Below are 21032 nucleotides of genomic sequence, written 5' to 3' on the forward strand. Positions count from 1 at the left end.
GCATCTTCTTGATTCTTGCCTCCTCTTTGTTCTTTACTTCCAATCAATTTAATTCTTGCTGAATGTATAGCATCTCGTTTTAATTGACATTAGCTCAGCCACATGTTCTGATACCTATTTAGTCAAAACTAGTTCCTAGTTCACCTTTGTACCTTCAGTTTACCCCTGTTTGTATGAAGCAGTAACCATGACATTCTACGATTACAAAGACTCCCTAGTCCCTTGAGCTTTGGTAAGATTAGTTGCGAGCTCTAGACTGATTTTCCACCATTCTTAGCCTACATCAATATCTCTCCATGTGTAATTGATATATACATAATTTTAACTTAATGAACTAATGTTTGAAGACTAACAAAGAAGGAAGAGTAAGATTCATGCTTCATATTTATGTGAAGGGACCATTTGGATTTGCAATAAAATGGGTGCATATTTACAATCAATTTACAATCGATTTGCCCAGCAAATAGACAATTAAATATCAAAGATGTTGAATATTCATATTTTATTAAATAGAAAAATTGATCACAAAGTAGCTTGTATTCATTCCCTTGCTCATGATTTGTCATATATCCATATGGTAGAAATTAGGATACATTCAAAGATGATATCTTGAATTATATACATGTCCATAACTAAAATTTGGTTGGAATCTCACTTCCAATTATTCTCCATGACTTAGGTGATTCCTAAAATTCAATTCAACTTGAATTAGTTTTTTCTCTTTCTAGAAGAAAATCTGGAAAACTAATTTTTAAAAAGGCTAACCATGTATGATATATCTGCTTCTAGAAAACACTGATGATTTTATCTCTCTAATTCATTAAACTCAAAGAATTTCTACCTAGCTTTCTAAAACCAGCTTCCACTGTATATTTAAATGAATTCCCTATTTCATCATGACTGAGTATGAACTTCTCAATAAAATATACCTGATTCTATAACTTTCCTTGACTACATTTCATGACACTGTAAACTTCAGTCTCTTCTCTGTAAAATGAAGACATGAATTTTAAGGAACTATATTTAACTGACAAACATAACAGCCCTCCTCTTCACCTAGATAGAGCACAGCCATTTTCTAAAACCTAGGCTTTACCTCATTTAAATACTTCACAATGACTGTCTAATAAAATGTCTCTTTAACAGTAGACATATGAACATATGGTCTGCTAACGGAAATTGGCAATTATTTTATTACCATAAAACCCTGTCATACCTGTTTCCTATTTTCAAAATGATATATTCTCTCTATCTTGTCATGCTACTTTACCACAACTGCTCAGGATAAATTAACCTTGTCTTCAGTTAATGTGTAAAGTTGAACATGTCTGGCATATGTCAGTTGCTTCATATTGTTTGTCATTTGATTTATTCCAGTTCATGATGGTGGCCCTGGTAAAATAACAACTACCTTTACAAACAGGTGAATGTGGTATTTATTGCTGTTAATGCACCAGGAGATGTCCACTAATTCATATAAAATATGCTCCTATTTTAAGGACATATTAGTATACCATGAATTATGAATGAACTTTGGGATGTGAAACTTTGAAAAGTGGATGTAAAGAAAATAGTGGGTTTAGAGGAAATTTATTTCACAGTTGGAAATGTTAAGAATGGGGTACGTGGTGTAAGAGAGTCTCTTAGGATTTTATTGTTGTGAAGAGACTCTTTGACCACAGCAACTCTTATTAAGGACAACATTTAAATGGAGCTGCTTTACAATTACAGAAGTTTAGTTTATTTATCATCATAAATAAATGGGAAATATGGCAGCATTCAGGCAGACAAGGTTGCTGGAAACAGAAGCTCAGAGTTCTACATCTTGATCCCAAGATCAACACAAAGAGACTGTATGCCACACTGGGCATATATAAGCTTTAGCATATATAAGACCTCAAAGGACACCACCACAATGATACACTTTCTCAAACAAGGCTGCACTACTTCAACAAGGCCACACCTCTAAGTGCTGCCACTCTCATAGGCCAACCCCTCAAACACATGCGCCTATAGGGGCCATACCTGTTCAAACCTCCAAAGAGAATAAAGGTTATAGTAGAAAAGAATGAATAGATTTATAAATGTAGCTTTCATTTCCTAGATGTAATTGATCTGGAAGCTTCCTGCTGAATAAGGTCAACCTTTGTAGTTCTTTTTGAACTCTGGCTGGCTGGTTAAAATCAGGTGTTCTGGCTAAACCTTTTCTCCAAGCTCACTGATTCAATCTGGCTTCTCTAAGCTTCTCACTGAATTGCTCTGTTTGGCCTCCAACTGACACTGTCCATTTGTTCTAATCTCCTAGCTCCTTCTTATTCTTAGCATCAACTGCCTCTACTGATCAGCACTGAACTGCATGATCTGAGAAAGGAACTCATCTCTGCTGCCCTGTACTCACTTTTATGACTCCCAGACAACTGGACTGAATTTCTTCACATTCCCTGTAATTCTCTTAAATAGGTTTGCTCCTTAGAGTTGGGCATATATCTTTGACTAATTCTGCCAAATATGTCTCTGATTTGTCACTTTGTTTGCCCCTCATTAGATGTCACTGTAATTAAAGGTGTATACAAAAGGATTCCAGTCAGAGAGATTGAGGGTATGTACTAAGGTCATGTCTGTATTTCAGCTAGATCACACAGACCTGAAATCCCATAACTAAAGAGGCCAAGACACAAATACTTCTGTGAGTTTGAACCAAGACTGGGTTATACAATTGTACTCTCTCTCTCCAAAACTGAACAAACAAAAAAAGAAGTTAAAAGAAAAGGAAGAAAGAGGGTATAAAATGAAGAGTTTGTAAACTCCTATGGCCCTGGACTATGGTATCTGTATTCCAACTCCCATGGCCCTGGAATATGGTATCTATATTCCAAGTAGCAGTGAGACCAAGATTTCTATGCCTTGACCTAGATAGCAGAAACCTCTTTAAGAAAGAAAGAAAGAAAGAAAGAAAGAAAGAAAGAAAGAAAGAAAGAAAGAAAGAAAGAAAGAAAGAGAAAGACAGGAGGGATGGGGAGAGGGAGGGAGGGAAGGAAGGAAGGAGAGAGGAGGGGATGGGAAAGGAGGAAGGAAGAAGGGGAAGAAGGAAGGAAGGCAAAACTATATGTAGAATCCCATTTACAAGCCTGTGAAGCAGCTCTTGTAATTTAGTGGCTCCAAGAGTTAAATTTAACTCATGAAGTTCTAAATCCTGGACTCAAGTAGAACTTTTAAGATCCCTCTAATTAGCCATAAGAAACAAAGACCACCTTCGTTGTATGCAACAAATCATGCCTGGTCTTTTTCTCTGTGCCTAATCACTCCGTCCTTACAGAGGATCATTCCTACTGAGTCACTTCATAACTGAGCCTTAGAAAGCTACAACCACCCCCATTCATTGCTGCTTCATCACAGTTTGCAACCACTCAAGAACAAATCAAGTTCTTGGTATTCTGCTTCTTGTATAAGATGGGATTAGGAAAAAAGATGTTTCACTCTAAGACCAATAGAAGAAACACTGCATTGACTGATGGAGAAAATGAAGATAAAATGAACACCAGGAAAGGGCTGGGATACAGCTGCAGTTTATGTAATTTGTCATTGTCCTCTAACCTCACCAGAAACTTGAGTGACTACATCAATCACAAAGACACTACACTTGGAGCAAGACTCCTTTTTCCTATTTGTAATGTATCTTCATATAAATTCTATATACAACTCAGAGAGGTCAAGTAATTCTTTAAACTTGGTTATCTCTTTTATCTCTTTAATTCTTATTACCATCCATTTCATCACATACTATCAAACTTACATGTTTTTATCCTATTTTCATTCTCCTTTTCTATTGGTCTCTCTTACCCTTTTAAAAGAGTAAATATTTTGCTGTGGATATATGTGCTAATTATTCTTCTATGTGGAAGGAGACAAAAAAACTAATTGCATTTTAATCAAAGCTGCCTTTTCATGTATACAGTCTACTCTTTGGTCCATAGTGCACATTCTCAGATTGGGATGGCTCACACATGTAACATGAACAAGTATGGACAAAATGAAAGATGCTTTCAGAGGCCATGCCTGGGAAGAGCTTACATGTAGCTAAGGAATTTGAACTGTCCCTTTGAAGGTGATGACAAATCTACCAAATAGCTGTAGGAGGGAACATGACACACAGGCAGATTTGTAATTTTATAAGGCCTGTTTAGCAGCTCCACAGATAACTGATTATAAAATGCCAAAACTCTACAGTGGGAGATAATTTTAAGGTGCTTATCAGTTTAAAACTGAAGAAGGCAGTGGAGGTATGATCATTTCTTCAGTAACAGTGGGCTGTGACTTAGGAACCTGTTTAGCATACAAGTACTAATTATTCTGCTAGCAAAGGAAACAGGTAAAACATACTCATGCTAACTACTATTTATTGAGCATAACTACATTTGAAAGAGACATTAAACATTTAACATGCATTGTGTGCTATTTTGTCAAGTTGACATCATAAAGGACAGACTGTCATTGACTCTTAAAAGGACAAAATTGAGATTTGAAAAGTACTTGTGAAACATTACATAGTGAAAAAGTGGTAGAGCTGAATTTAGACAAAAGCCAATCAGACACAATCCTCAGTTATCCAGGAGCAGCTTATCAATCCTAATGGAAGTACAGTCCAGATGGCCCTGAGTGAGTCCTGGAAAGACTTTCTAATACATGGTACTGAAGCCAGCTCAGGACATGAGAATGTAATCTCTGGAATGGAGGGACTGAACTCATCAACCACATCTTACACATTTTGAAATATAGGCTACTGGTTTGTGGGGGGAAAATCCTTTTAATACTGATACTTTATTTTTAAAATTATGAATTTGCTTTCCTGGCTTGATATATAAAACCATCATTGCATTTGTGTACACCTCAAACTTACAGAAGTTGTGAATATGATATAAACAGCTAATCTTTCACAGAAATACTTGAGCACAAATTGTCATCCTAATGCCCAGTAATCTCCCATAAATGGTGACATGCTCCTACATAATTATAATTATGCCATCTCAATTGGAAAATTAATATGGGCCTTCTGCCATCATATAACACTCATCTACCTTCTAGTTCTATCACATGTCTCCTTAAAGGTTTGATTAGCAGGATTGTTTATTTGGGGAGGGGTGGCATTAGCAGTGATACCTGTTTAATTTCTGTAAATATTTCATCTGGCCCTGCTCCTCTATCTTTCATAAGGAGTTACTTTTCATAAGTGCAATTCACTGGTAGAAAGCCTCCTCAGTTTCAGTTTGTCTGATAATTTCTCATTGCTGGATTCAGATTAAATAGCTTTAGTAGGAATACTATCCAAGTCAAACCAACCTTGCTTAGGACAACTGTATTCATCACATTCATCATCATTATGACAACGTGCAACTTAAGGAAGAAAGGGTTTGTCTTGGCTTATAATTTACGGGAAAGAGTCCATTCTAGAGATGGTGAAATAGCTGGTCACATTGCATGTACAGTCAAGAACCAAGAGTGAACACAAAGAAGGACCAGGTTATGAAAAAAATGAATGCCTCCAGCTCATTGTTCCACAGCCTACTAAAACAGCACCATGTTCACGTTGGTGAATATTTTACATCAAGCCACAGAATCCATCTAATTTCCAGGGAGGAGAAGAAAAGGGAAGAGGAAAAGTTAACCTTTCAATGTGTTTTCTTTGGAATTCCTATGACTGAATCAGAAATTTGATATTCAGATTGATGTTCAGTTGAATAGATGTTCATCTGAGAACTAAGAACTAGAGACAGAATCATAGCTTCATCAAACTATAAGTGACAGTTGAAGCTGCAGCATGAATTATCTAAGAAATGAGAAATGGAAATAAAACTCCCAAAAGATTGAGCCATGGGGAAATCTTAATTTTAAGGACCTAGAGAACAAAGAACATGCAAAGGAAGCAACAAGGAAAAGTTGCTGGGAGACTAAAAGCATTAACTATGATTAGAACAAATCAGTATGAAAGTCTCATTCCCAGCAGAATTCCATGCTAGAATTTAGATTGAAGCCAAGCAGAGCAAGAGGTGAGAGGCGGAGAGAGAACCCAGATGGAATCAGTCAGCTTGGAGAACAGTTTTGGCGGAACAGCTGAGCTGAACCAGCCAGCCAGAGATCAGAAGGAACAAGAAAAGGTGAGCTTATTCAGCAGCAAATCTCAGAGGCTGAAAACATTCTAGGCCTGGGTAAGACTGTATGGAGGCTACAAGATTCCAGGACTAGGCCGAAGTTAGCAGATGGAGGCAGTAAGCCTCTGAGAGGACATCAGGAGAATAAAAGTTACCATCCTTCTGCTTTAATTTCCCCCTTGCTGTAATTCCACCTTAAATGTTACTATGGATTTTTTTTTCTTTAGAATTTTTCTTTTAAGAGTGGCTTGCTTCTTTTCTCATAGCTTTAAATAAACTAATGAAAGAAAGATACATTTACAGACAGTTTATGTTTAAATGCTTTTTCTTTCCCTCTAGCAAACACTGTGATTTTACTTACCAGGCAGTAATGGTTTGCTAGAGAGTGTCTTCTCCTAATACCAAAGAAAAACAATTGTTTTAAAATTAAAATTTACCCTTTGTGTCTTTTAACATCTCATTTAGTCTAGAACTGCTCCACTCAAATCAACTTTAAAAGCAAAGAATAAGGGGCTGGAGTAATGGCTCAGCAGTTTAGAGCTTTGGCTACTTTTACAGAGTACTTGGGTTCAATTCCCAGCAACAACACAGCAGCTCACAACTGTCAGCAACTTCAGTTGTAGGATGTTCATGGCACCAGGAATGCACGTGGTGCATTCCCATATAAAATACCCATATAAGGAAAACAGAATTTTAAAATAATCTTTTTTAAAAAAGTAAAGAAAGAACCACATGCATTTGTTGAGGAGATGGTTTTCCAGGAAGAGGTAGATAGTCTCCTTGAAGCTAACAAACAAGCACTGGCCATGGATCTGACTGGGACACAGTCCTCATCCCCATTCTTCCACCTCCAGCATCCTCATCCATTCTCAGTTTCAAATATCTTCTTAAGCCAGTGTCTCAGGCATTGACTATATCTGCCCTGGGGGTCAAGACTCATATTGACTCCTGATCATGAAGATGGAGGGAGGCAGAGACAGGGACAGCAGCACATAGCATAGCAGCTTCATGTTTGACTCTATCGACTAATCGGGTTATAAACTCACTGTGAGGGTTAGTAGCTCTGTGATTCTGAGCACGCTATTTAAATGATTTGTGCTTCAGTTTCAGTGTCTACAGGACAATATAAGCACGGCATCTACCTCTTTTACTGTTAGGAAGATCCCAACGTGTTAATGGAAGCATTTAGAATAGTGTTGAACACACAGTGAGCAATATGTAAGCTTAACTCTACCGTTTGTCCAGTGAGACTATCAAGTCTAGCGTTTCTGAATTTAGACATCCTGATCACCTTACAATTTCAAATCTAGTATTTCACAGCTCGGTAAAAATGACCGCCAAATATCTAGTTACATCAATCGCTTCTCTCTGATTGCTGCAGATCCCCATGTTCCAGCCAAGCTCGGGCCTGGCATTTGTATCTCTTTGTCTACTAAGATCTCTCCTCTCTCTCTCTCTTTCTCTCTCTCTCTCTCTCTCTCTCTCTCTCTCTCTCTCTCTCTCTCTCTCTCTCTGTGTGTGTCTCTGAAGATATTTTTAAGTTTTGAGTTAAGTATGATCTTTTAAAACAGTGATTCTCGACCCATGGTCCATGGGTCACAACTCTTTGGAGATTCTCATAACAGATATCCTACATATCAAATATTCACATTACAGTTCATAACTGTAGCAAACTTACAGTTACAAAGAAGCAAGTATATAATTTTATGTGTGGGGTTCACCACAACATGAGAGACTGGATTAAAGGGTCACAGCATTAGAAAAGTTGAGGACCACTGCTCTAAAAGAACTCTTCCCATTGACCTTGATCCAGTGACCTTGACACTATTTTCTTCCATGAAACCGAAACCATATTATTATCCCTTCTTGAAGTGATCAGCTTTATTTATTATAATTATTTATTTTTTAGAGTCTGCCTTCCCAGGTAAACTGCAAGCTTCCTTGAAATAGGACCTGTGTTTCTCTCTTGGTATACCGCACAATAACACATACAAACATAACTATCAACTGAATGAGCGAGGGAGTAGAAGACAGACGACGTACAAATGAACAACTGCTTTGGGCTCTTTCCACAGTCATTGGAAGCTGAAGATTAAAAAGAAATATTGTCTTTTTAAGAGGGTCACTGAATATGTAAGCTTAACTCTACCATTTGTCCAGTGGGAATATCAAGTCCAGCATTCCTGAATTTAGACATCCTGATCCTGGGTGTTACTGAGTAAAATACCCATTGTTATGTAAAAATATACTTGATTGCCTACGGGGAGGTGAGACAGACCCTCCTGGGAGTTGCACTATGATGTCCACACCTCTATTTACCTGTAGGGAGAGAGTGCTATTCCTGGGAGTATGAATAGTGCTTGTTTATTGTGTAATCTGCAACCATGTTGTTATTCTCTGTTCTTCCCAATCCCCCCTTGAATGTGGATATCTTTCTTTAATTAGCATCCAATAAGCAAGGAAAGAGTTTGGAAGAAATAGAAATCAATGAGGCATGTGGGGATTTCAGACTAGAAGTCAATCCTTTATGGAAGTCCATAAATTAGGAATCCTTTCCCTCTTCTTATGATCAAAGGGTAATATTGGTCGTCCCAAATGCTCTCACATCTAGTGTCCTCCAGAAAATGGGCCTTGGGTGGGCTTGGACCTTCTGTCTCATGTAAGAAAAGAAGGAGCATGGCTTTGAGCGTCCCAGCAAAGCTTTCAGCTCAAGCCATCTCTTCAGCAGTGCCTTCAGGGTAACACCTCTCACTGCATGGTATCCTTGTTTCCCTTAAACTGCTCTTACTGCAGTGTCCTCTGCCCTCTTAAACTTACTATTTACCAGTACCTCTGTTCTGGTTATATATAAAACAAAATAGTTCACATAGTATTTGTGCATGTTTAAGACAGTAATTTTTAAAAAACCATTTCCAACCCCATACACCATATTGCCTTATTACAATGTGTATCTACAGACATCCTTTTTCCTTTTGGCTTGGTTCTGTTAATATTTTCTTTCTTCCCAGAACACAGGAAACATTGGTTTAGGTTGCCATGCAGTAATTCACTTGTGTGGCTGTGATGGAAGTGCACATTTGGTTCCTTTTTAGAAATGTGTCTGCTTGACCCCTGTGGCCTTCACCAGTTTGAAAGTTCTGAACATAATCTTCTGTGGGGATTTGTGCAGGTGTCTATTATGGTCCACAATCTGTGATGTGGCTTCCGTATTCTCACTATAGAAAGGTTAAGCTTTCCTGACTTTATTTTTTGAGTGAAAATGTCCACAAGGTGTTAGTACTGTCAGAGAACAGATTGAAACAAGCTGTAACTTCAATCATACATTAAGCCTGTGCCTGCCCTGGAGAGGAAACTCCACTGTGAACAAAGGGTTTCCTTAGAAAATGGAGCAAACTCTTTTCAACTCCAAAGTTATAAAACTAATGATTCTGGAGGCTGAGGCAGAAGGATCATGAGTTTGAGGCAAGCCTAAGCTATATAGATATTTCCTGAGCAGCCTGTGCTACCTAGGAAGGCCCTTTTCTCAGCAAACAAAGTTATAAAAACAAATCCTTTTGTTTCTTACTATTCTTGGAGGGCTATATTTTCCAAACTAAAACCTGAGACTCATGCACTTACAAATACATAGATGATTTTGTACCAAAGGTTTTGCATATCTAATGGCTGGGAGACTTCGAGTATAACAGGCTATACAGTCATAAATACATTCTATGTTAAGACCCAGTACACTAACTCTGCAGTGTTACTAATTGAGATTCTACTGCTGTTTGTAGGGGTCATAACACTTATTTCTTTTCTTTCTTTTTTGGGTTCAGAACGATGTGGTTTTTATTCTTTTTTTTTTTATTCGATATATTTTTTATTTACATTTCAAATGATTTTCCCTTTCCTAGCCCCCCCACTCCCAGAAAGTCCCGTAAGTCCCCTTCTCTTCCCCTGTCCTCCTATCCACCCCTTCCCCCTTCCCCGTTCTGGTTTTGCTGAATACTGCTTCACTGAGTCTTTCCAGAACAAGGGGCCACTCTTCCTTTCTTCTTGTACCTCATTTGATGTGTAGATTATGTTTTGGGTATTCCAGGTTTCTAGGTTAATATCCACTTATTAGTGAGTGTATACCATGATTCACCTTTTGTGTCTGGGTTACCTCACTTAGTATGATGCTCTCTAGTTCCATCCATTTGCCTAAGAATTTCATGAATTCATTGTTTCTAATGGCTAAATAGTACTCCATTGTGTAGATGTACCACATTTTTTGCATCCACTCTTCTGTTGAGGGATACCTGGGTTCTTTCCAGCATCTGGCAATTATAAATAGGGCTGCTATGAACATAGTAGAGCATGTATCCTTATTACATGGTGGGGAATCCTCTGGGTATATGCCCAGGAGTGGTATAGCAGGATCTTCTGGAAGTGAGGTGCCCAGATTTCAGAGGAACCGCCAGACTGCTTTCCAGAGTGGTTGTACCAATTTGCAAACCCACCAGCAGTGGAGGAGTGTTCCTCTTTCTCCACACCCTCTCCAACACCTGCTATCTCCTGAATTTTTAATCTTAGCCATTCTGACTGGTGTAAGAACACTTATTTCTTAATGACCTTGAGATGACAGGAATATGCTACCTGTTGGGCATTTCCTCTCTATCTGTCCTTACCAGGGCTTAAAAGTATGTCCATGTTGGTGGTATTGATAAATGAACGTCTTTCTGACTTCTAGTAAAGATGTCCTCTCTCTTGGATCTTCCTACTCTGTTTCTATCTTCTTTCTGCTTCTTCCCAGTGCCAGTAGCTGAGTTGCTGGACCAAAAGAGGGAAGCTCAGAACAGCCTAAGTCCCATGTTCCATTTCAGGGACATCTTAATATCTCCAGAAAGGCTGTCAAACCTAGATCCTCCATGTGCGAGTCATGAAATCATCTGAGGTAGAAGAATGTTGAGACAGAGAAGTTCTAAGAAGGGGCTGGGGAAAATTCCTACAATCACAACTCTCATATAAAGCTGTCAATCACCAGCCTCTATGAACCTGGGAGCCTGATGGGCTCCCAGAGAGACAACTGAAAGTAAAAAGCGAGGTGTCTACCCAAGATGGTGCCACAGCAGATAGAGCATACTCTAGGATCATGGCTCCTCTGTGAATCTGCCAGTTCAGGAATCTTTTTAAAGGCCTTAAATTGGCAAATAGCTAGTGATGTCTATTTCTGAAACACGGCAGCAGCAGGGTGGGTGGGTCATCCCACAGTGCAGCTTCTTGCTTTTGTATGTTTGACTTTTAAGGGTCAATATGAGTAAAGATTAGCCAGACACAAATGTCAGTAGCTCTCTCTGTTTTTCAAGATGGTTTTGAGTATAAACCCAAACGATCCACACAGCCTCCAGCAAGCATGTGTTGTTCAGCATGTGACTTACAGTAACATCAACCAATAAATCGGCCCTGAGGACCACTTCCATTTCCAACTGTAATTCCCAGTTGTTTGATGATAGGTAAATCCTTGAGAGGAAAAGTCAAGCTGATAGTACTTAAGTATTACAGCAATCCTGGGCACATCAGATTTCTTTTCAACTCTGAAAGGCCTCACAGAGCTTAGGTGAAAGGATGGTCTTTCAAAATACCAATCTGCTGAAGAAAAAGGCCTCCATCCACTGAAACAGGGAACACATATCAGCAACTGTACTTGTCCTTTGAATTCTGAAAGCACATTAAGAAAAAATAACAACATTACACTGTGCCAACACATTGTTAATTAATAAGTAATTTCAATTCTCCCAGAGGTAAAATATTAATATTTTTAAAATGAAAGTATCACATGTGATGTTCTAATTGTTATAAAAATATTCAATAGTGAAATCAGTTTAATTATTTAAACACCTCAAAGTGGTGTAAATACTATCTGCATACATCTTTTCTACTCTCCAATAGACAAAGGATCTTAAATTAAGAACTACTTAAGGCTGCCTGCCAGGCCACAGAGTAACTACTTACGGTGCAGATGTCTGCATCTGTGAGATTTAATATAGAGGAAATTGTCTTTGTTTTCCTAAATAGGGAAAAGTTGCATTTTCTTACATAAATTTCATTCTTGATGTTCTTAGAAGGGATTAGGGTGGAGCTGGAGTAGTCTAAAATTTAATTAACCTAATCCTTTTAACAAGAATTGTTTTCATACCGATAATTCTCTGTAACAACAGTATTACAGATCACATCCACGTGAAATATTTACACTAAGTATTTTAGCATATAATCTTTCCTGCAGCTCTATCGGGGCTGGTAAGATTTTTGATTCCTTTGGCTGTCTCTGTTTTCTGTCTCTCTCGCCTACCCTCCCTTTGTCTCATCATCTGCTAATTTTCTCCTGGCCTCACTGTCTCTGGGTAAATTATGTTAATAGCTATCAAACCATCAATCCCTTCATCGAGTCCGAGTGCTATGAAATAAGGGGAAGGAAGAGTGGATAGGTTTATTTTATTTTTATTCATTTATTTATTTCTTTTGGTATCAGCAGTCATTTGGTGTAGATTCCCATTTCAGGTGATTTGTTTACTCATCGATTGCAATAAATTGCAGTGCTGCTGAAAATACCCCTAAGAGTAGAGTCAGATGAAGGACAAACCTGTCATTCTGGTCACCTCCTCTGATGATCCCCTGTGTAAATTACAAATTGTTCTTAATCTGCTCAAATGTCATGTTATCAGTGAGACCTTCTCTGACCTCACAGGATAAAATTACAATCAACATCCCTCCCCCAAGGGCGCTCTCCTTCAGTTGGCTTCATTTTCCCACAGTCCCTATCACCTCATAGCGTTTCACAGCATTGCGTATTTATTTGCTTAGTACATCCCCCCTCACCCAACCTGGGATGGAAACACTACAGAAAGAAAGGATCAGAATTTGTTCACTGCTGGATCTTAGGAATTCAGACAAGCCCCTATAACACAGTCATATAGTGGGCGATCGATATGAATTGGTGAACACATGAAACTTTTCTCTCATCTTTCAGGTGCCTGAAACACCAGAGCTCTGAGAAGCTATGAGAAACCATGTTTTGTCAGCCTTCACACAGAGCTGGCTGTGCTGCTGAGGCCAAGGGGAAAGGCACCACTTCCCAAAAGACAATTTATAGACCCAGGCTTTCCATGGCCATGACTTTGTAAAGGGACTAAAGCAGAGGCATGAGGCACCCTCGGAACCTCAAATGCTTACAATTCTAAGAATAACATAAAACAGAGGATCTCAAAGGATGCTGCCCATGGCACTAGCTCTTTAGGCTACAAAGGGGTTACTTAGCTTAAGAGGGGCTCGAATAAGTTAACGTAGATGCATCTTGTGAAGCTAAGCAAGGTTTATTTTTATTGTCGCTGTCTCCTGAACCTCAGCATTTTTATTAAATTTATTTATTAAATTCATTTATTTATTTGTTTACTCAGTTTACATCCTGCTCACTGCCCCCTTCCTGTTACCTCCTCCCATAATCCTTCCCCTATCTTCCCTCCCCTTCTCCTCTGAGCAGGTGGGAGCCTCCCTGGGTATTTCCCCCACCCTGGTTCTCCAAGTCTCTGTTAAGCTAGATCCTTCCTCTCCCATTAAGGCCAGACAAGGCAGCCTAGCTAGAAGAACATATCCTACATGAAGACAACAAACAGCTTTTGGGATAGCTCCAGCTCTAGTTGTTCAGGACCTAGATGAAGACCAAGCTGTCCATCTGTTACATATGTGCAGAAAGGCATACATAGGTCCAGCCTGTGTATTTTCTTTGGTTGGTGGTTCGGTCTCTGAGAGCCCCAAGGATCCAGGTTAGTTGATTCTACTGGTCTCCCTGTGGAATTCCTATTCCCTTTGAGGCCACAATTCTTCCTCCTGTTCTTCCATAAAAGTCCCCAAGCTCCATTCACTATTTGGGTGTGGTTAGCGCCTCTGTCTAAGTCAATTGGTGAATAGGACCTCTCAGAGGACAGTCATGCTAGACTCCTGTCTGTAAGCATAACAGAGTATCATTAATAGTGTCAGGGATTGGTGTTTCAACATGGGATGGGTCTCAAGATGGGCTGGTTAGTGGTTGGCCATTCTCTCAGTCTCTGCTCCATCCCAAATCCCTGCATTTTTTTGTAGACAGGATACAGTTTCAGTGAGAAGTTTTGTGCGTGGCTTGATATCCCTATCGATACACTGGGGTCCCTGCCTGACCACAGGGGTGGGCAGCCTACCCAAGCTCCATATTCCCAGTGCTGTGTGAGTCGAAGGTTAGGATACCTGCATTGATTCTTGGGTGCCTCCCATATCTGGTCTCCATCTCTTCCTGAAGATACCTTCTACACCCCCCCTCCACTGCAGATTTCCATTCATACTCATGGCCATCTGGCCATCTCCCTGGCCTTCCTCACACTGCACCCAGAATCCTCCTACTCCCTTCCTGATCCCCTCTCCCATCCAGTTCTCTCCCTCCCTCTGCCTTCCATTACCATTCCATTCCCTCTTCCAAGTGAGGCTCCAGCATCCTTAGACAAGGTTTCTTCTGTCAGGATAATTCAGATGCTCGTGATGCTCACCCAAGCTAAAAGAAAATCTTATCCTGCCTTTCAAAATTAAAAAAAAAATAAATAAAAACAACTCATTGGGTCTTGGGCATTTTCTCATGACTGGTCAGCACTGTTTCTAAGACAAGGAACCTTGTAAGGTTGTAAGACAAGAACCTTGCATGTAGATATCAGGGGTTCTGCGTGCCTCTGGTTCTTGCACTCTTCAAGTGATTTTTGGCAAGTTTTCTAACACTTCTCCATGCTTGATTCCCTCAACTCTGATATGCAAAGTGCCTTAGCAAACTGAATAAGGGCACGGGCATTGACATGACTTTTAATTCCAGGAATGGGTGAATGCCGTTTAGACAGATGTCTTCAACAGCCATTTTTAGGGGAGGGGGGTTAGTATTTATGCATTCCCAGAATCGGACTGATGTGCCTCTATTTCCTTTGGTCCCAATCCCTTGGCCTCCATCTGAGAATCTTTGCATGTGGAAACTGAAGGGGAGCAAATGCTGTCTTTCACCAACAGTTCATAGTAATGTAAGATTATTCCCTCCAGTGTATCCAACAAAGCCACCTTCCTTTGTTCCCACATTTCTAGCCGCAGGTGAAGGTGCTCCGGTCAGGAGGAAAGTGGTAGCATCCACATTAGAGTTTATGCAGATGGCAGCATGCTGACAGGTGTTGAAGTGACCATATTTTAAAAGTCAATTTCAAATAAAGGTATGATCTTTGTAAATCTGACCCCTTCCAGTAAAATGTGCATTTACATCTATTTGGAATTTATAAATCCTGACAGCTTCCACAATATTTATAGCCCTCCATAAAAAGCCTTTGCCAGTTTGCAGAGCTTTGCATTTGGCTCTCCGGTATGCTTAAGAGAGTTTAAATAATAATAAATTTGGTGATTTATTCCACCTGGAACAGAAAGTTACCCGCCCGCACCCCCACCCTCACCCCCGCCCCAGCTCATTTTGAAGGGGAGACTATAAATAGTGGCACAGACGCTGGGATCAGGACTAGGGAATTGAAATTTGAGGAAGAAGTACAGCAACATTTCCATTATCACTGATTTCTTGAGTGTATTTTTAAAACACTTCTGCTACTCACATAATATCCCTTCTCTCCTTTCTCCTGCCTCATCTCAATTATACCTGCGTCCCCCACACCTGTTGCCAGTGTTCAGATTCAATTGCTTTAATGGGGAAGGGGGAGAAAGTATTGGCTGACTAGGTAGGAGCAGGCTGCCTCTAGGGAAGACAGCGATTCTTCAGTGTCCATCTTGTATTTCACAAGAGTCAGCAGGTAACTGAGTGTCTATATCTACAGTGTAAATTAATTGCTTGAGATCCATCTCACACATCCAACAGATGATATTACCAAAAGCTCAAAGTTCAGGAAAAGAATAAGAATTCTAAGTGTAATTCCAAGAGAAAGACTGAGGACCCTATGAGAAGGTCAGTTCTTCCAGACAACGACGCTCACAAATGCCCAGAACAGAGTGAGGGGACTAGAGTAATCCCTCTTAGCCGTAGTTCAGTTTTGCATAGTGTCAGCTACTTGTGGTCAACTGGGGTCCAAAATGTTCCGATGGAAAAATCTATAAACAAACAATGGGTTTAAGGTTCACATTGTGTACGGTTGTAAGTAATGTGATGAAATCTCTTTCTGTGTGACTCCATCCCACCTTTTGTGGATAAGAATAGCATTATCTTTGTATCACACTGCAGATACTGCCCACTGATTAGTCACTGAGTAGCAGGCTCAGTTCTCAGAGCAGCAATGCCCAGCCTCAACATTCATATCCTGCTAGCCTGGCACTATATCAAGACCATCTGCCCATATCCCCCACTTACAGCATCTCATCACATGGGCACTGTACAGTCCATATCTGTCTAAGAAGGAAGAGGATACAAAAATATTTTGAGAGTGACCTCATTCACATAGTTTTTATTACACGTTGTTCTGTTTAATTATGAGTCATTGTTATTAATTTTTTATTGTATAAAATTATAAATATTTTTTCATAGGTTAAATAAGTGTAGGGGAAAAACATACATCTGGGTTTAATATGACCAGAAGTTTTTCAGGATTCCCTAAGGGTCTTGTAATGTATTCCCTGAAAATAAGGAAAAACTATTTACTGTACCAGAATAGTGGACCTTATATCCTATAATTTGCTATTCTTTGTAAAGAAGAATTAAGAAATACTGCGTCACTCTCTATAGATTCTACTGTTGGAAGCTGAGAAGTTGGCATTTAGTGTAGCAGAAGCAGCATTACAACTTAGAAGAGGCATTTAGTGTAGCAGAAACAGTATTACAACTTGTGACATGACAAGGAGCTCTATTTCCAGCTTCTTGTTTGAGTGGGCTGTAAAGGAAGTAGCATTTGTAAGGAGAATAATAATGAGCATCCACTGGGAGCTGCCGTTGGGTGGTGCAAAGGAACAAACACACAAGTGTCTGGATTGGTACAGCACCTTCTTCATCGCCTAGAGCTGCTGCCCCACAACTTGAAGGCTCCACATCTATAGTCAATATCTGCAGTCAACCATGCAATGGAGAGAAGACATGGGGTGGGGGGCAGTATGCAGCAAGTTACCAATGGTGAAACAAGGCTCTGCCCATGTAGAGTACTGTGCTGATTCTTTAGAATAAGCAACGTGAAGGCACCGGGTGTCACAGCCTCCTGCCATTTACAGGTCCTCATTCTGCAAATGCTCCTTGTTTTATGGTTTCACACGCTGTATAGTGAAGCCCAGGATGGTTGACTCTGCACTGCAAACATTCAGATTATTCCTTGTCCATGTCCCCGAAAGAATGCAATGTAGTAACTATTTACATAACATTTACATTTAAATCATCTCCAGATGATCTAAAGTATGTGGAGGGTATATGCAAATGCTTTGGATTTTAGATTAGGCAGATTTGGGTATCCATGGAGGACCTGGAACCGATCCCTCAAGGATACTGCGGCATAACTATAGTGGGCTTCCGTGCCCCATTATTTGGAACACATTCTCAGTCCAAGGCATTCCTGAGACTCCTCTCTCATCTCTAGCTATTAGGATGCCAGATGTTTGGACCAAGCCCCAGAGCCTGTAGTGTACCACATTTTAATGATTTGTGGTGAATAAAGTAAATGTTTTAAACCCAGACTTTATGAAGCAGGAACCCAGTTAAGTATGATGGACTAGAGGCAAAGCCAAGAGGAAGCTGAATGTTAATGAGGCCATCCATGGCTATAGAGGGCATGGGCCAGGCATCTATCATTCATGGTTAATTCTAAAACCCAGCTTGAAAAGGAAGCCGTTAAAGAACCATGACTTACTAAGACCTGAATAGCGATGACATCAGTAGACATGCCATGCAGAAGGGGACCTCTCAGAAGCCCTCAACCTTAGACCAAGAACTACTGACAACTAAGGAATCCTAAAATAATCTTCCCTAGGGAAGAGCACAGTAACTGATCATCCAAAACCAAATGATCAGCCCTAAAAACATACATACAAGTAGCATTATACGTACTGAGCAGATTGTATTCATATGTTTAATCTCTCTCTCTCTTTCTCTCTCTCTCTCTCTATCTCTCTCTCTCTCTCTCTCTCTCACACACACACACACACATTTTTTTAAGCTGTGAATTTAAGAGAGAGCAAGGGGGATACATGAAAGGGGTTGGCAGATGGAAAGAAAAAAGATAGAAATGATGCAATTATATGTTAATTATAATAATGTATAATAAAAAGAAACTGTGTTCTGAGGAATATCAAGTCAAGAAAGGATTCCCTGCCCCCCACCTTCCTAGGAGGAAAGGGAAGGCTTGAGACATTAGGCAGTTATGAGTCTCTGTGTCTCTGTGATCACACCCTGGGTCTAACACACATGGGGTGAAGGAATTGTTCTCATACTTGAAAGTCCAGGGAAAAACAAAACATTACTATATTAATTTTGCAAGATTGGTTTTTACATGTTGTATTTAATGTGTGTTTTTTATGTCTGTGTTCCTCTTGTATGCCTGGTATGTGTGGAGGTCAGAATAGCCCTGGAACTAGAGTTACAGACAGCCATGAGCTGCCACATAGGTGCTAAGAATTGAACGTGGGTCTTCTGAAAGAGCAGGGCAGTGTCTTTAACTACTTAGACATCCCTCCAATGTCCTGTAGTACTTTTTTTTATATAAATATTTTTATTTTCTGTATTCTTTGTTTACATTCCAAATGATTTCCCCTTTCCCGGATCCCCCTCCCCATATGTCCCATAAACCTTCTTCTCTCCATCCATTCTCCAATGACCTCCCTCCTTTTTTGCTCTGTCTTTATATTCCCCTCCATACTTTTTAAAGGCTATTATTATAGAGGAGAATCCAGTTGGGGAAAGTGAAATGTTTAGTGATTTTGTTATTGTTGTTTTCTCTCCTAGCTTGCTAGCAATGAGCAGTAAGAAAAGTCTGTTGAGCCAGTGTTTAATGCACCCTCCTTTCTTTGTCTTCCATAGGGCAACCCTTACATGTGCAATAATGAGTGTGACGCAAGTACCCCTGAACTGGCACACCCTCCTGAGCTGATGTTTGATTTTGAAGGAAGACACCCCTCCACCTTCTGGCAGTCTGCTACTTGGAAGGAGTACCCCAAACCTCTCCAGGTTAACATCACTCTGTCTTGGAGCAAAACCATTGAACTCACAGACAACATAGTTATTACCTTTGAATCGGGGCGTCCAGACCAAATGATCCTAGAGAAATCTCTCGATTACGGGCGAACATGGCAGCCCTATCAGTATTACGCCACAGACTGCCTACATGCATTCCACATGGACCCGAAATCAGTAAAGGATTTATCCCAGCACACGGTCTTAGAAATCATTTGCACAGAAGAGTACTCCACCGGGTACTCCACGAATAGCAAAATAATCCACTTCGAGATCAAAGACAGGTTTGCATTTTTTGCTGGACCTCGGCTACGAAATATGGCTTCCCTCTATGGACAGCTGGATACAACCAAGAAACTCAGAGATTTCTTCACAGTCACGGACCTGAGGATCAGGCTGTTGAGACCCGCTGTTGGGGAAATATTTGTAGATGAACTACATTTGGCACGTTACTTTTATGCGATCTCGGACATAAAGGTGCGAGGAAGGTAAGAACACCTGCCCATCCTGAACCGGAAAAAGAAAAAACCATGTCCAAAAATTATGCCCACAGTCATAAAGTGACTTAGGTCCATTTTTATTTCCTTATTTCTGAGGAACACCACAATGCAAGTAGGTTCTAAAGGCATTTTGAGAGCCTTTGGCTCAACAGTGATTTGGAAACTCGCACTGACTGCCGCACTTCAGGCAGACTTTATAATTTAAGCAAAAGAAAATATAACTATCTTATGGGAAGCAACTGAACTCCCTAGGTGAGGTGATGCTAAATTCCTCAACGGTGAAGCTGGTTGCTCTGTGAAAAGGTTAGGAGAAACAAGGTTATATCTTGCATTTCCTAGTGCAAGCAAGAATCACCATGAATTGTTAGACTCAAAAGCCATCGAAGAAATAAAATCCATTTCTTTAAGAGCGGTAAGGGTCCCTTTTTTAAGGTTTTGGACTCTATTGTATTAAACAATATTTTACATATAAAATACAGACTTGGGACTCTTTTATAGGTCAAGTACAGATGGTCCAGTGTTGTAACATTAGTGGTTATAAACCTGGTTTTAGAAATATATATTTTTTAAAAAGCTACAATTAAGTTACAAAGAATTTGAAGATGTTTGAAAAAATGCTAATAATGAGAACAAACACTACCAACATAGAGATTTTCATTCAGCAAGGCATGATGGGAATGGATACATGGGTGAGAAATAAAGAAATATAAGCAAAGAAATAATCATTTCTAAACTGTGAAAATATATGAAGATACGTGTATATAAATGGTACACCTGGCATATAGACTTAAGCGAACAGTTGAAGGAAGCCACATAAATCAGGCTTCGCTCAGTTGACTGACTTTCAGATTCTCTTAGGTCTGCCTAGTCCTCAGAGACTCTGGTCCTTCAGAGAGTTGTCTGCCATGTGTTAATGTCTAGGCACTTGTTGCTGTTGGGTGTCATAGTGAAAGAGAAAAAAAGATGCAATGGTAAGCTTTACTGCTTAGAGAGGCATCTAGGGTTTCAGGATGTTATCTTTGGAAAAGAATAGCATGGATTTGTGGCTGTCTCCTCTGGTTAGTGTTGTGTTCCTCGTGGCCAGTGAAGAGTCTTTAGCTATGGACCCTACTGTCAACTTTTAACCAAGGCTCAGTGGCGGATGATGACAATATCTTAAAAGCGCAAGTTCATAATTTTGAGAGATTTATGCCCTGGTATATTGATACACACACTGAGCTTGTGTCC

General features: G+C 39.8%; 1 protein-coding gene across 2 annotated transcripts in view; it reads left to right on the top strand.

Moving 5' to 3' along the window:
• The window catches only part of Ntng1 (netrin G1), a 354515-nt gene that overhangs the window by 185450 nt on the left and 148033 nt on the right, over window positions 1–21032 (top strand). For both annotated transcript variants that reach the window (XM_052179408.1, XM_052179409.1), the window contains exon 3: window positions 19153–19793. In XM_052179408.1, coding sequence (XP_052035368.1) covers window positions 19153–19793 — 641 coding nt within the window. The remainder of the gene's footprint in view (window positions 1–19152; window positions 19794–21032) is intronic.

The sequence above is a fragment of the Apodemus sylvaticus genome, chromosome 4 (genome assembly GCF_947179515.1).
Source record: "Apodemus sylvaticus chromosome 4, mApoSyl1.1, whole genome shotgun sequence".
NCBI lineage: Eukaryota > Metazoa > Chordata > Mammalia > Rodentia > Muridae > Apodemus > Apodemus sylvaticus.